General features: G+C 41.8%; 1 protein-coding gene across 3 annotated transcripts in view; it reads left to right on the top strand.

Annotated features, from left to right (window-relative positions):
• The window catches only part of PKMYT1 (protein kinase, membrane associated tyrosine/threonine 1), a 901,925-nt gene extending 898,874 nt beyond the window's left edge, over positions 1-3,051 (top strand). For all 3 annotated transcript variants that reach the window (XM_044086665.1, XM_044086666.1, XM_044086664.1), the window contains exon 8: positions 927-3,051. In XM_044086665.1, coding sequence (XP_043942600.1) covers positions 927-1,122 — 196 coding nt within the window. In that variant the 3' untranslated portion in view covers positions 1,123-3,051. The remainder of the gene's footprint in view (positions 1-926) is intronic.
• Positions 3,052-13,644: the final 10,593 nt, after the last annotated feature.

The raw sequence follows: 13,644 nt of genomic DNA, 5'->3' as shown, positions 1-13,644 counted from the left end.
TTTCTGTAGTAGCAAGTGTATCAGGTTTATGAAACATGGCCTATATTCATACAAAATTATGTGTGGGGACATCACACATTAATGGGCTACTTGCAAGCATGAAGCAGTTTACCTTTTTGAAGTCAGGGAAGATGGTAGTTCATTGAATTAGTCTACTGTTCATTGTGTCAGCTCTAATAAGGTAAAGTAGATGGGCAGAATAAAAGTCAAAACTCAGAAGGTTGCCACTCTAACTTGAAAAGTTAAGCAACCACTGGAAAGAGACCAGTCCTTTTCATTGAGGGGAAGCAACTCTTAGAGTTAAATTGAACAGTATATGTGGTTCTGTTTCATATATTTTAGTTTGGTCTGGATTTTGCATTCTTAATTTTTTTCCCGCTGGTTATACACTCTATATTTGGCTCCCTATTGAAATGTGTGCACTAAACATGCCAGATGCTGACAAGCTGATTTAAAAAAAAAAAAAAAAAAAGAAAAGCACAGGAAAAGAGCGAATCTCAAAAATTGTTCTTCTTAAAACAACTTTTTGCAAGCCCCCCTCCCCCCCCAATGCACCTTCAAATGTGGGAGCAAACCACCACCCCTCAAACTTGTATATACCAATTCCAGGATCACTATGCCTTGGAGAAAATGGAATACTCTGAGAAATGACATCTCTGACTTGGTATATACAAGTCCAGTGTTTTGGCCTTTCAGTCATGACTCGCTGTAGGGGGTCCCCACATCTCATATGGTAACCAGATAATCTCATTGTCAACTTTGTAAATGGAGAAATAACTGGACACGCTGACAGGAATAACTAGCAGTGTCATTTTTTCAGTGACTTACAGTTGGTGAATAGTAACAAAAGTGATTGAGTACATGTGTATTTTGTTATGTAAATCAGTTGTACATGGAGTTATTTTATTTGTTTTCTGCTCTCATAGGTCAGCTGTCTGTGGCAGTCCAAACATGAGTTGGATACCTCAGGAGTCACCCTGTAGTCGCAAATCTTCCAGTTCAAGTCCTAGCATACATAATTCATCTGGCTTCATCGAAGAGGACTGTCTCTGTGGACCTCGTTCTTCCCTGGAACCTAAAAACCTCCTCAGCATGTTTGAGGAAGCATCAGTTGAGAAATAAGGGGGGCATGGCAGTGTGGGTATAGTTAAAATAACTTGGAAAGCAATTGCTGCCTGAGTGCCAGTGGAAGCAGTGGAGAACTTTGTTTAGACTACTTGGATCTTCTCTTCACAGATTTACTGAAATGTAGTAGAATGCACATCTTATTCTACTCTATGCCTTTCTGTTACACACTTGACTGGATGTAGCTTTCCATACTGTAACTGCAGAAAATCAGGATAGATACACACACACACACACACACACACACACACACACACACACACACACACACACACACACACATGTTGACAAGTGAAAGGTGCTTAATAAATAGCTTTGAAAGGGCTTGTGTCTTGTCTTTCACTCAGATGTATTTTTCAAAGTATTTGTATAGGGATATATATATTTATGTCTGTATTAACTTTGAGAAATTGTTCCTACAAAAGTGGGTCACTGTAACACTGTACTGTTTACTTACTATTAATTTTACCTTTTTTTAAATAAAATTGGTTATCTTATTAGGCCATTTGACTCCAAGAGCAAGTCTTGAATCTTGTCTTGCATATATTTGAGAATGAAATGACCACTGCATCATCCAGTCCCTTATTTGTGAAATGACCTGCTATATCCCTTGACTGTTCCTATAGTGTAACATCCATCAATACTAGTGGCAGATTTTCTTTTAACAGTAGTGGTAGTCAGAAGCTATTTGCTGCAGGAGCCATAGAACTTGATGGAAATTGTATTAAAACACTAACAGTATATTGGTATGTTTTGTTGAAAATGTAATGCATTCTGATGCCCTTTGCATTTGTAGGTTAGATTGAGTCAACAGCCAAATGTGGTTTTGCTGGATAAAAGGTCAATAGTAACTTTTTGTAGGAAGTTGCCATTTACACTTCTGCATCTGATGCAGTTTGAAGATTAAGTTGCGTTACTATATAGACTGATTCAAGGGCTTGCCATGTAATATCTTCTTCAGGTGTACCCTTTCAAGAAGTGAGGTCTGAATAGTGGTGTTTGTGAAGTCATGACAAGTGCGTAGACCAAAACAGGCTGCTCTTTGGAATGGCAAAATAGTTTTTAATCTGCTGCTACACTGGGACAGGACAGCACTGACTTTGCCATGTTTTAGTTGGTGAAGAAAGAGGATGGGCTGTAACCTGAATTACTGCTGTACTTAGTAGTAAATGTTTACAGTATCATGTAGCTGTAACCATGTGAGTGCTAATATGACCAACATAAAAATATAGAAATGTCTTTTACTTGTATTCTGCACTTGTTTGAAGCACTTTTCTGGTAACCATACAGTTTCATTTTTGCTTGTTTAGATTATAGATCCACTCAGTAAATAACAAGGGTGTTTTTGAAATTCTGTTTATTCATTAAGAGTTGTGCTGGTGACCTCTACTATTATGGTAATTTCTCACCTTGTTTAATTATCCTTGGGGTTATTTTCTAAGTTTTGTGGATCATGTATAAAGATGGCAGTCAGATGTGACAGATTTGTTAACTTGGAATAATGTGCCTTTTACACAACTGGCGACTTGTGTTGAATGAGTGTGATATTCTTCAGCTGTTGTGTATTGAAGGCTTCATCTGAAAAGTGGTGTAATCAGCCAAGTGTTTTCTTCAGAGTGCATTTGTTTTCTTGTACATAATCTGTGAGCAGATTTGATCTATTTTTTTGCCTTCCCTGTCGTGTTTTTACAGCTCATTTCACATGTTCTGTTTCAAGGTAATGACTGACAGTTGTACTCATGATGTTAATCTGATTTGCCTTTGGTCGGATTGATTTGTTCAAATCCAGATCTGAGGAGGTATGTGAAAAGTTGTGCTCAGTTGGAGAGGCAAGATCCTACTTTCCTGTTGCAGGGTTGAGCTAATTAAAATTGTTACCTGACATGTATAATCTGTGAAAATAAAATAATCTTTTTCAGTGTTTAATCATACATTTCTTTTGTATTTTATTGCCATCAGAGAGTTTTTGGTGTTGGTAACATTCTCTCATTTTGTGTAGCTTAAATGCCTGTAATTGTGGTCGAATCATCTCTGCACTGTGTTAGAGAATGGGCTGTGCACTGCTTTTCATATTTAATGTCTGTATGGTGATACTGATATTGCAGATTTATGAAAGAAAATTTGTATTTGCTGGTTATGGTCAGAGTTCTAGCTTTGTAGGTATGCAAGGTGGGCTCATGGTACCAGTGGAGAACTGTTTATCTTTTTGACAGCTTTCCAATTGTATATGAGAAGAGAATGTCACGTACTGCTTTTTTGTGATATTGCACAGTCTTTGCAAATTATGTATATGTTTTCATAACATTTCAAAAACATGTTGGTCTAAAAAACCGCCTATGTTAGGTGGTAAGTTTCAGTGGTGAAGTTGTGCCTTAATGCTTGTGCATAAGATGGTAGAATTTGTTGACCTCTAGATCGCACCTTTTATGATATTCGATATGAAAACAATGCCGATGTTCATAATTGCTTTACCAAACATGTCTTTATATCCCCACATTACCCACCATGTTTTAATGTAACATTTTTACTAACCACCTCTGCTTCCATAAGCCAACCCCAGTATGACAGTATCACACTCCATTTTTGCATTATTAATGTTAATATCGGAGATGTCATTTTTCATAAATCTTGGTTGACTTTTTCACTGTACATGCTTAGACAATCATATCAGCTTGTAGGTGGCCCCCTTGCCTTATTAGTTGTAGGCAAGTATCTGTAGCAGTGCTTTAGAAATCAGTTTAAAATACTGACTAGTATTTTCATCTTAAGACTATAGGGAAGTCTGCTGTTAAGACAAGTATACTCTTAAGGGTACAGAGGAACTCTGCTTTGCTTGACAGTACTCCTTTAGGAATCAATAAGGCTACATTTGTAAGGTAGTTCAACTTGCCTCAGTCATTTTCTATTACAAAAAAAAAGCCAACCACATTAGAAAAAAAAATGTATTGTTGCACAGAGAAAGATGCTCAGTGTTGGATCACTGTTACAGTAGCCTAAGCTGTTTGGATCTTATCCCCACTGACCGGCAAGCTTTCTAAGCTAAATGATACTTTTGGCTTAACTGTCCACAGCTCGAGAGGCACTCCATACAGAACAGTTAAGAACATCACAATGCTCCGATCTTTCTTCCTGTCAGTGTGTTAATTTGGTGGGCCCCATGGAACTATCAGTCAGATAGCAGTCCTTCAAGCCTGGGCAGATAAGTCCCATGTTGGGGGAAAACCTTCCACTATTTCTACTTTTCTGAGGAACTTGTTTTTCTTAATGAACTGTTGTTTACTGGGAAACTAAATGTGACTTGTTTTTCTAAGGTAGTTTTGATGGGTGAATTTTGTGCATTAAAACATAAAACATCCGACGAAAGTTTCTTACAAGGTTTGTGTCAGGAGCAGGATATTGCATGTATGGTAAATTGTCCGTTGTTTACTTCCCTCAGAACCACTGGTTTTCTACTTGACATTCATCAACTTGAACAGGGTCTGCTGTCTGCTTTTGAGGTCTTATTCTCAGTTTAACCTGGGAACTCAGCCCTTGTTAGGTGTATCATTGAATATAATGCCCCCCTTAGAATTTCTGTCCAGACACATACAACTAGAATGTCCACAGATGTACGTTACTAAAAGGATACAAGGCCTAAACAACTTGTCTTGCATGGACCAACTCAAAGCCGTGTCACTATAATCTTTATCCTACAGACTGCTAAGAGATTATCTTTGTCTGGCATACAAGGCATCCTCTCCTCTGACCCATTACTGGTGGATTTACTGCACATCAAGTCAAATATCATTAGAAATACCTGTCTAGGGAACTAAACCTGTTATGCAACATCAGCAGAATGGTTTGGATTGAAAGATGTTTCTCTGGGGATACAGCTGTTCCGGAACAGACTCCCCATCCACATAAAACAAAGTAAATTTTTTTGCTGTGATAAACATTTCTGTAGTATTTTTCTGCCCAAGTAGTGTAGGTAGTAACTGTAGCGTTGTCCATATTCAGGCTTGTGTTCTGGGCCTAGTTGTTTGTTTGCAGAGGCTGTGTGCCTGAGCACATGTTCCAGGCCATCTTAGTGTAGCAAAAGCCATTTTGCATTTCAGTGAGAGTGTAGTGTTTATGGTCATTGGCTGATTGGGGTTACCTGGACTATGGCTTGGAGTAAGCACCTCATTGGTTCTTTCCAGCTTTTAAGTTGTTTCAGGTTTCAAAATTCTGTTACTTAAGAAGTTACCTTGTGAGTATTTCTGCCTTTTCACACAGAGCTAATCTGAGGAAGGGCACTGAGCAAAACTCTGATCTGTGATATATAACATTAAGTATCCTGTTTTTTTGCTGATTTTTTAGTAGTTATTGCTTATAGATATTTATAGCACTTTTATTGTCTGCTGCATACTTTTTACTGTATTTTATAGCTATAAACTAATCTGTGTGGTTGCACTAAAATTGTCTGCTTCAGAGGGCCTGATAAATGAAGTTTTTTACTGTCACATTGTCTGTAAATCTTTTCTAGCTAGTTTCACTGTGTGTGAGGTATTAAATGGAAATTTTCTTCATTTGTTAAACATATGTTTGTTCTGATTTCCTGCCAAGGAGTGTATCGTATAACTGATTTAGTTTGCCATCCTCCCTCCCCTTTGGTATCCTGTTCTTATACTTGGTGGCTTTGCAGTTGCCCGCCCCTACTGTAAATTTGATCTGAGACGCTCCTCTGTCTAGTGTCATTAGTTCATTCTACCTAATACAGAGAGAACATTTGAGAAGACCAATCCACTTACTTTCTTAACCTTGAATTGTCTTCTGCTCCTCCTTTCTCCCTTTCCACTTTACTTAAAAAAAAAAAAATTCTAAGCTTGTTTCCTGCTTTTCCTGTAACTAGTCTAGTCCAGATATAGATTTGCTGTATCCAGGACTGTTTAAGCTTCTGAGCACCCCCCCCAAGCCTATCTGTGTTGGAGAGAAGCCTTCTAGCTTATCAGTGGGAGTGGTAAGCACTAGGTAGCCTATCTACCACAAGAGGAATGGTTTCTGGTCCAGAAATTGTAGTATATTGGCCGTTTGGGCAGTTTTTCCAGCTCTTTCAACTTTCTAGTTTAAAAGCCCACGTTTGCGCTTTTCCCACCTTTCCTGTAACTAGTCTAGTCGAGATACAGATTTGCTGTATCTAGGGCTGTTTGTAAGCTTCAGAGCAGTGCCAAAATCTGCTTTTCAATTTTTCCTTTAGATCTACTAGTTCTCTCCTCTCCTAGGTTCATAGGTTCATACTAGGCTATTTGCCCTAGGGCATTTATAAGCCTAGCCAGTGTGTGTTTGGCTTTCGCCACCCATTTTAAATTAATTTTGCTATGCCCTTTTTCGAGGTTAGTATTCTGGTCTGGAGCATAGAGTCCCCATGTTGGTGATGATCAGGTCCAGTATGTTTTCCCCTCTTGTGGGAGAGTGGTAACAAGTTGTTCCATAACATTTGAGTTTATAAATTGTAGGAACCTTTGGGCTAGGGTGTTGGGGCTAGAGTAATGCTCCCAGTCTATGTTTGGGTAGTTGAAGTCGCCCAATATAATGGTGTTTGGAGAGACCTTCATATTTTCCAGTGTTCTCAGGAAGGCCGAGTGGGGTTCCTGGGTTTGGGAGGGTGGTCTGTAGCAGGCTATAAACTGTAAGGCAGTTTTACCCACTGTTAGTTGCACATGGATAATCTCTGATACTTCGTGCTGTGCCACCAACCTGGAGGCGTGGGTATCTTTGACGAATATTGATACTCCCCCCTCCTTTTGTGGTTCGGTCCAAGTTTTGGGGTCGAAAAGCATGGTATGAGGTATAACCTGGTAGTGCTGGGGTGCACTCGGGAGCCTTGAACCAGGTTTCTGTTACTGCGCAGATATCGATGTTCTCCATGCTAAGGAGAGTTTCGAGTGCATGCATCTTGAGGTTTAGACTTCTGGCGCTGAGTAGCATTACTCTGTTTGAGCCCTGCCTAAAAAAGGCACTATGTGGGTAGCAAGAGCCTTTGCCAATATCCGAAAGCCCAGGGGTGACAGGTGCAAGCCGTCCCTAGCGAAGCATCGTGGCTTGTCGAGCATGTCATCCCAGGCTGACAGGCATTGGATCCCCTTTGAATGACACCAATACTTAAGCCAATTGTTGAAATTGATCATCTTGTCTTCATATTGTGGCATCATTCTTGGTGAGGGTAAGATGCTACTCAAGGTCAGGGTCATACCGGCCTGGGCTACCTGCTCAGAGAGCTCCTCTGTCTCTTTTCATGTAGTCCAGGGAGGTACATCTCAGGTCATTCACACCAGCATGGACAATGCCTGAGTCATATTTGTACTTGCCTTGGAGTGACCTGAGTGCTTGTGTTATGTGGCGGATCCTAGCGCCCAACAGGCAGCTCACCGTGACCTTCTCCTTGTTCAGCCTGGTGAGCGGGACGTCAGTGTGCCTGAGGATAGAGTCACCTATTACAAGTGTATCAGGTGTGTTGTTTAGCCTTAAGGGCTGTGATTGTTCGGCACACTGGCTTTGTGAGCTATGTGTTGCACGTGTTTTGTTTTGGGGTAGCAGTTGCTTGGGTGTCTGCTTTGGAGGTCTCTGCTGCTTAGGCAGATTTTTATTTAGAGCCTCTGAGTATGTTTTTGTGTGTTCGTGTTTGGTTTGCTGTCGTGGTATGTCTATGTGAGACTGGAATTGTAGTGAGTGTGGTTTCCTTCTCCTCCTGACTGGTTACGCCAGTACTGAGTTGAGAGAGCTTAGCCTCCAGTTTGGCTATATGGTTGCATCTCTCACATGTGTTGGAATTTGTTGGGAGAAGGAGAGGGTTGTCTGTGTACATGAGGCAGTTGTGACATTGCCTCAAGATTCCCAGATTCACCAGCTGGACCGGAGAGGAGATTGACAACTGACCTTTGGACATGCTAGAATAGTATTGTGAATTCCTTTATAATTGAAAAAAAGGGCCAATGGGGAACAAGGTACTCAAGGGAAGTTTGTGAGGGTGTAGTGCTTTTAATTTTTTTAGTGCTGACTTATATAATTGCTTTAGTGAGCAAGTGCCAGGTAACTTAAATGCAATGTGTGTTACAGGTAACTTAAATGCAAAAGCGACAAACAGTAACTTTCAAGTGAAACAAGGAAATAAGTACAGTAAGCAATGCAGATATCACTAGGGATCCACAGAAGTGCTGAAAAGCCGCGTTTTAGGTGGAATTAGCGTTTCAGGGAAATAACAAGCAAATAAACAACAAGCATACAAACAAAGCTAGATTCAGCAGGCCTGGATCTAGTCTATGCTACAGCAAACAAGGTGTAACAATTTCAGTAAGAAACAGTTAAAATATGCAGGCACTATAAGCCTTTAACCAGAAATTCCCAGCTCAGAAGGGCAGAGTCCAGCCTCTCCTCCCACAAGAGTGCAGACCACGAACCTTCTTAATGTAAAATAACTGGCCTGAAGCCCAAGTGCTTAAACCAGAACTAATACACTTTTAGAATAACAGACACTGTGCCCTCAATCAGCAGTTCCCAACTTGGGTTCATTCATACTAGGCTATCTGCCCTAGGGCATTTATAAGCCTAGCCAGAATGTGTTTGGCTTTCGCCACCCATTTTAAATGAATTTTTGCTATGCCGTTTTTCGAGGTTAGTATACTGTGCCTCTGTCTAAAAGTGACACAGAAGTGATACCCGGGGTAAACCTACAATCTCCCATCCACTCATCAAGATTCCTCTTGAAGAGAGTCAATGAGGGACTCTGCCTAACCTGGACTGGGATTTTATTCCAGAGTGAAGGGAGCCTCTGGGTTATAAATCTGTCCTTCCAGCATGTCCTATTTATTTCAGTGCTGCGGTTCAGGTCTCTCGAGCACGTAGCTCGATGGGATTTGGATTTTCTGAGGTGCAGCATGTCCATTAATTCCGGGTTGGACATGGCTTTATACGTCAGGCAGATCGCCTCTGAGCAGGCGGTATACCACTGAGTAGAGCTGGAGTTTCTTTAACCGGGCAGCATATGGCATCTGTTTGAGCCCTTTGATCCTCTTGGTGAGGTACTTTTGGGGTCTTTCCAATTGCTGCAGGTGTCTGGTAAGGTACATCCCAAAAGGGGCATTGTACTCAATTATGGGCCTGATGAGGAATGAGTGAAGAGGCACGATGACCTCCCCTGATCTAGATGTGAATCCCTTCATGATTAGGTGGGCTATATAAAATGTTTTTCTAACCACTTTGGCCACTTGGTTGTCAAATGAGAGATTGCTATCAACTTGGGTACCCAGGTCCCTAATTACTTCTTCCATACTTAATGGATTACCACCTATGTGGTAATTTGTGGGCACTTTGTTTTTGCCAAAGGGGATGACTATACACTTTTTTGCGTTTAGCTTGAGGACATGGCTTTGGCACCAGTTGTCTGTTTCTATGAGGCTCTTTTGTAGGATGCTTGTGCTGGCTGGAGAGTCGATTATGGCGCCCAGTTTGCAGTCATCTGTGAACTTGGTCAGCCACAGTCCTTCCGTGTTAGCCTGTACTTCCGGGAAATGTATACCGAACAAGAGAGGTCCCAGGACTGAGCCTTGTGGGATGCCACTTGTAACTGGTTTGGAGTCTGACATGGCTCCAGCAATTCTAACCATGTGGGTTCTGTCCTTGAGCCAGTTTTCAACCCATCTAGTGACATAGGGGTTTATATTTAAGCTGGTGAGCTTATGTATAATGCCCGAGTGGGGTATTGTATCAAAGGCTTTTTTCAAGGTCCAGGTAGGCTGTGTGGACCACCTTCCCCTCATCAATGGCCTTGGTGACTGTTTCAAAGAAATCAACCAGGTTTAAGAGGCAGGATCTGCCCTTAACAACACCGAACTGGGTAGGATCCAGTATCTGTAGGTCCCCAATATCTTTATGAGGTTCATGATGATCCTTTCCATAGCTTTGCAGACCAAGTTAGTCAGGCTTATGGGGCGATAGTTTCCAGGATCTGTTGAGGCACCACCTTTGTGGAGAGGGACCACTGTTGCTGTACACCACTGTTTGGGTACATATCCTGTAGTAAGGCTGAGATTGAACAGTAGTTTTATGTTTGGGTTTAGTTCTTCTTGGAGTTCATGTAGGACGCAGCCCGGGACACCGTCTGGTCCCATTGATGCTGTGTTTTTTGCTTTGGAGAGGGCAGCTCTTACCTGAGCATCTGAGATGTCAGGGGGCAGCACTCTGCTGGGATAGATATTTGCCCTTTTGGTGGGGAAGGGGGGGAGAAGTTTCCGCTGAACCTGTCAGCTAGGATGTTGGCAATGTCTGTGGGTTTGGTGTATTTTTTGTCATTTTGGACTAATTCTGAGCATATCTGGGAATTCCCACCCAGGTTCCTAACATAACTAAAGAAAGCCCTGTGATTATCCTTAGTGTCCTGTGCAATTTTTCTCTCTAAGCTGGCTTTAGACGATTTTATGAGTGCCTGTAGTTTTTTGCTAATACTGATCAGAGATGCCTTCCCTTTTTGGGATTTTGCTCCATCATGTAGTGGCTTCCTCCTTCTATTGTATAGTTTGTTTATGGCTGGGGTCCACCAGACAGGACGCCTAACCATGGAGGATTAGGTCTTGGTTTTATTTGGGATTGCATGATCCATGCATTCCTGAAGGTGTTCATAGAATGCGTTTATAAAGGATTCTGCGGTCTGGGCCGTATTTTCCACAAGCCCGGGGGCTTTGAAGTATTCCACCTCGGTTTTGAGGAGTGTGAAATTTGCTTTAGAGAAGTTTTTCACTGTGGTTTTCTGGGCAGGGGCTGGGGTCGGGATGTGAATATCTAGTGAGATTAGTTTATGGTCTGATCTTGCCCGTGAGGGATACACTTCTGGTCTGGAGCATAGAGTCCCCATGTTGGTGATGATCAGGTCCAGTACGTTTTTCCCTCTTGTGGGAGTGGCAACAAGTTGTTCCATAGCATTTGAGTTTATAAATTCTAGGAACCTTTGGGCTAGGGTGTTGGAGCTAGAGTAATGCTCCCAGTCTGTTAGGGTAGTTGAAGTCGCCCAATATAATGGTGTTTGGAGAGACCTTCATATTTTCCAGTGTTTTCAGGAAGGCCGAGTGGGGTTCCTGAGTTTGGGAGGGTGGTCTGTAGCAGGCTATAAACTGGGAGGCAGTTTTACCCACTGTTAGTTGCACATGGATAGTCTCTAATGCTTCGTGCTGTGCCACCAACCTGGAGGTGTGGCTATCTTTGACTAATATTGATACTCCCCCTCCTTTTGTGGTTCAGTCCAAATTTTGGGGCCGAAAAACATGGTATGATGTATAACCTGGTAGTGCTGGGGTGCTCTCGGGAGCCTTGAACCAGGTTTCTGTTACTGCACAGATATCGATGTTCTCCATGCTAAGGAGAGTTTCGAAAAGTGCATCTTGAGGTTTAGACTTCTGGCGTTGAGTAGCATTACTCTTAGTTTCTTATCCCTTGTGAGACCTATGGAGGTGGGTTTGTCTTTTGAGCCTTGCCTAAAAAAGGCACTATGGGGGTGGCAAGAGCCTTTGCCAATATCCGAAAGCCCAGGGGTGACAGGTGCAAGCCGTCCCTAGCAAAGCATCGTGGCTTGTCGAGCATGTCATCCCAGGCAGACAGGCATTGGATCCCCTTTGAATGACACCAAGAAGGATGTAAGCTACCTGTCCTGCCACCACAGTGCAGGCCACAAACCTTCCTAATGTAAAACAACTGGTCTGAAGCCCAAATGCTTAATCCAAAAGACTTGGAATGATAGCTACACTTTAATCAAGTTACTACCAAGCAGTAATAAATACAATTGAATAGTTTAAAGAATGCCTGGATTAGTGCTCAAGTTATACAAACAAAGCTAGATTCATCAGGCCTGGATCTAGTCTATGCTACAGCAAACAAGGTGTACCAATTTCAGTAAGAAGCAGTTCAAATATGCAGGCACTCTAAGCCTTTAACCAGAAATTCCCAGCTCAGAAGGGCAGAGTCCAGCCTCTCCTCCCACAAGAGTGCAGACCACGAACCCTCTTAATGTAAAATAACTGGCCTGAAGCCCAAGTGCTTAAACCAGAATTAATACACTTTTAGAATAACAGACATTGAGCCCTCAATCAGCAGTTCCCAACTTAGAAGGATGTAAGCTACCTGTTCTGCCACTACAGTGCAGGCCACAAACCTTCTTAATGTAAAACAACTGGCCTGAAGCCCAAGTGCTTAAACCAGAATTAATACACTTTTAGAATAACAGACACTGAGCCCTCAATCAGCAGTTCCCAACTTAGAAGGATGTAAGCTACCTGTTCTGCCACTACAGTGCAGGCCACAAACCTTCTTAATGTAAAACAACTGGTCTGAAGCCCAAGTGCTTAAACTAAAAGGCTTAGAATGAGTTACACCAAGCAGTAATAAATACAATTGAGTACTGTTAAGATGACGCAAAAGCAAAATAAAGTAGGAAGAAACACAAATACAGTAAAAGCAGATAAAAAAATTAAGTGGAAAGAGAGAAAGGAGTAGCAGAAACTAAGCTGATTGGCCTTCTCAAATGTTCTCCCTGTACTGGGTAGAATGAGGTAATGACACTAGACTGGGAGGAGGGTCCCAGATCAAATTTACACTAGGAGCGGCAACTGCAAAGCCACCAACTATAAAAACACTATACCAACAGGGAGGGAGGGTGGGAAACAAACTGCAGAAATGTTTCTCACGGCTGAAAAGCAGCAGTGAGCCTTTAAATGAAAGTTTTAAACAGCTAAAGGAGCCTCTAGAAAAAAAGAGTTCAACTGCAACAAGTTTTCAGAAACAAACAACCCAACAGATGCTTAATAAAAGTGGACAATTTCCAGTTAATACCTCACACACAGTGAAACTTGCTAGAAAAATACACAGTACACAAAGTGCTATAAATAACAAAGAAATGAACAAAATAAACAAAAAACAGGATACTTAATGTTATATATTATAGCTCCGAGTTTCCTCTGTGTCCTTCCTTCGAACAGTTCAGTGTGAAATGGCAGAACACTCGCTACTGAATTTCTTAGGTAACAGAAAGTTGAAACCTGAGACAGCTTTTAAGAAAGAAATCTCAATCCTGCACTTTTACTAGCTTATTAGTCTAGCACTTTACCAGACTTCTTGTAGCAATTATTGTAGCACACAAAAGTGCTACCAGCACTAAATGTTCTACAGGGAAACCTACCTCCCAACATTCAGACTTGCGAGAGATGCACTTGTATGGCCAAACTGGAAGCCACGCACTCACCAGCCAAGACCGGAATAGCTGGTCAAGAGGAGAAGGTCAGCACTTGCACCACACCACATGGAACACACAGTGCTCCAGAGCGCACACCAGCACTGCCTCCACATAAAAACAGAAACCACACATCCACCTTCGCGGAGGCTGTCAGTAAAAATCTACCCAAACAGCAGAAACCTCCAAGGCAGAAATGCACTTGACCACCATAACACAACACTAATCACAAGACACACAACTCTCTTAAACAGTGTGCCACTCAACCAAAGCCCCTAAGACAAAACACC

The sequence above is a fragment of the Protopterus annectens genome, chromosome 10.part0, assembly GCF_019279795.1.
Source record: "Protopterus annectens isolate FY-2018-M chromosome 10.part0, PAN1.0, whole genome shotgun sequence".
NCBI classification, from domain to species: Eukaryota; Metazoa; Chordata; order Ceratodontiformes; family Protopteridae; genus Protopterus; species Protopterus annectens.
This window is presented reverse-complemented; position numbering and strand designations above follow the sequence as displayed.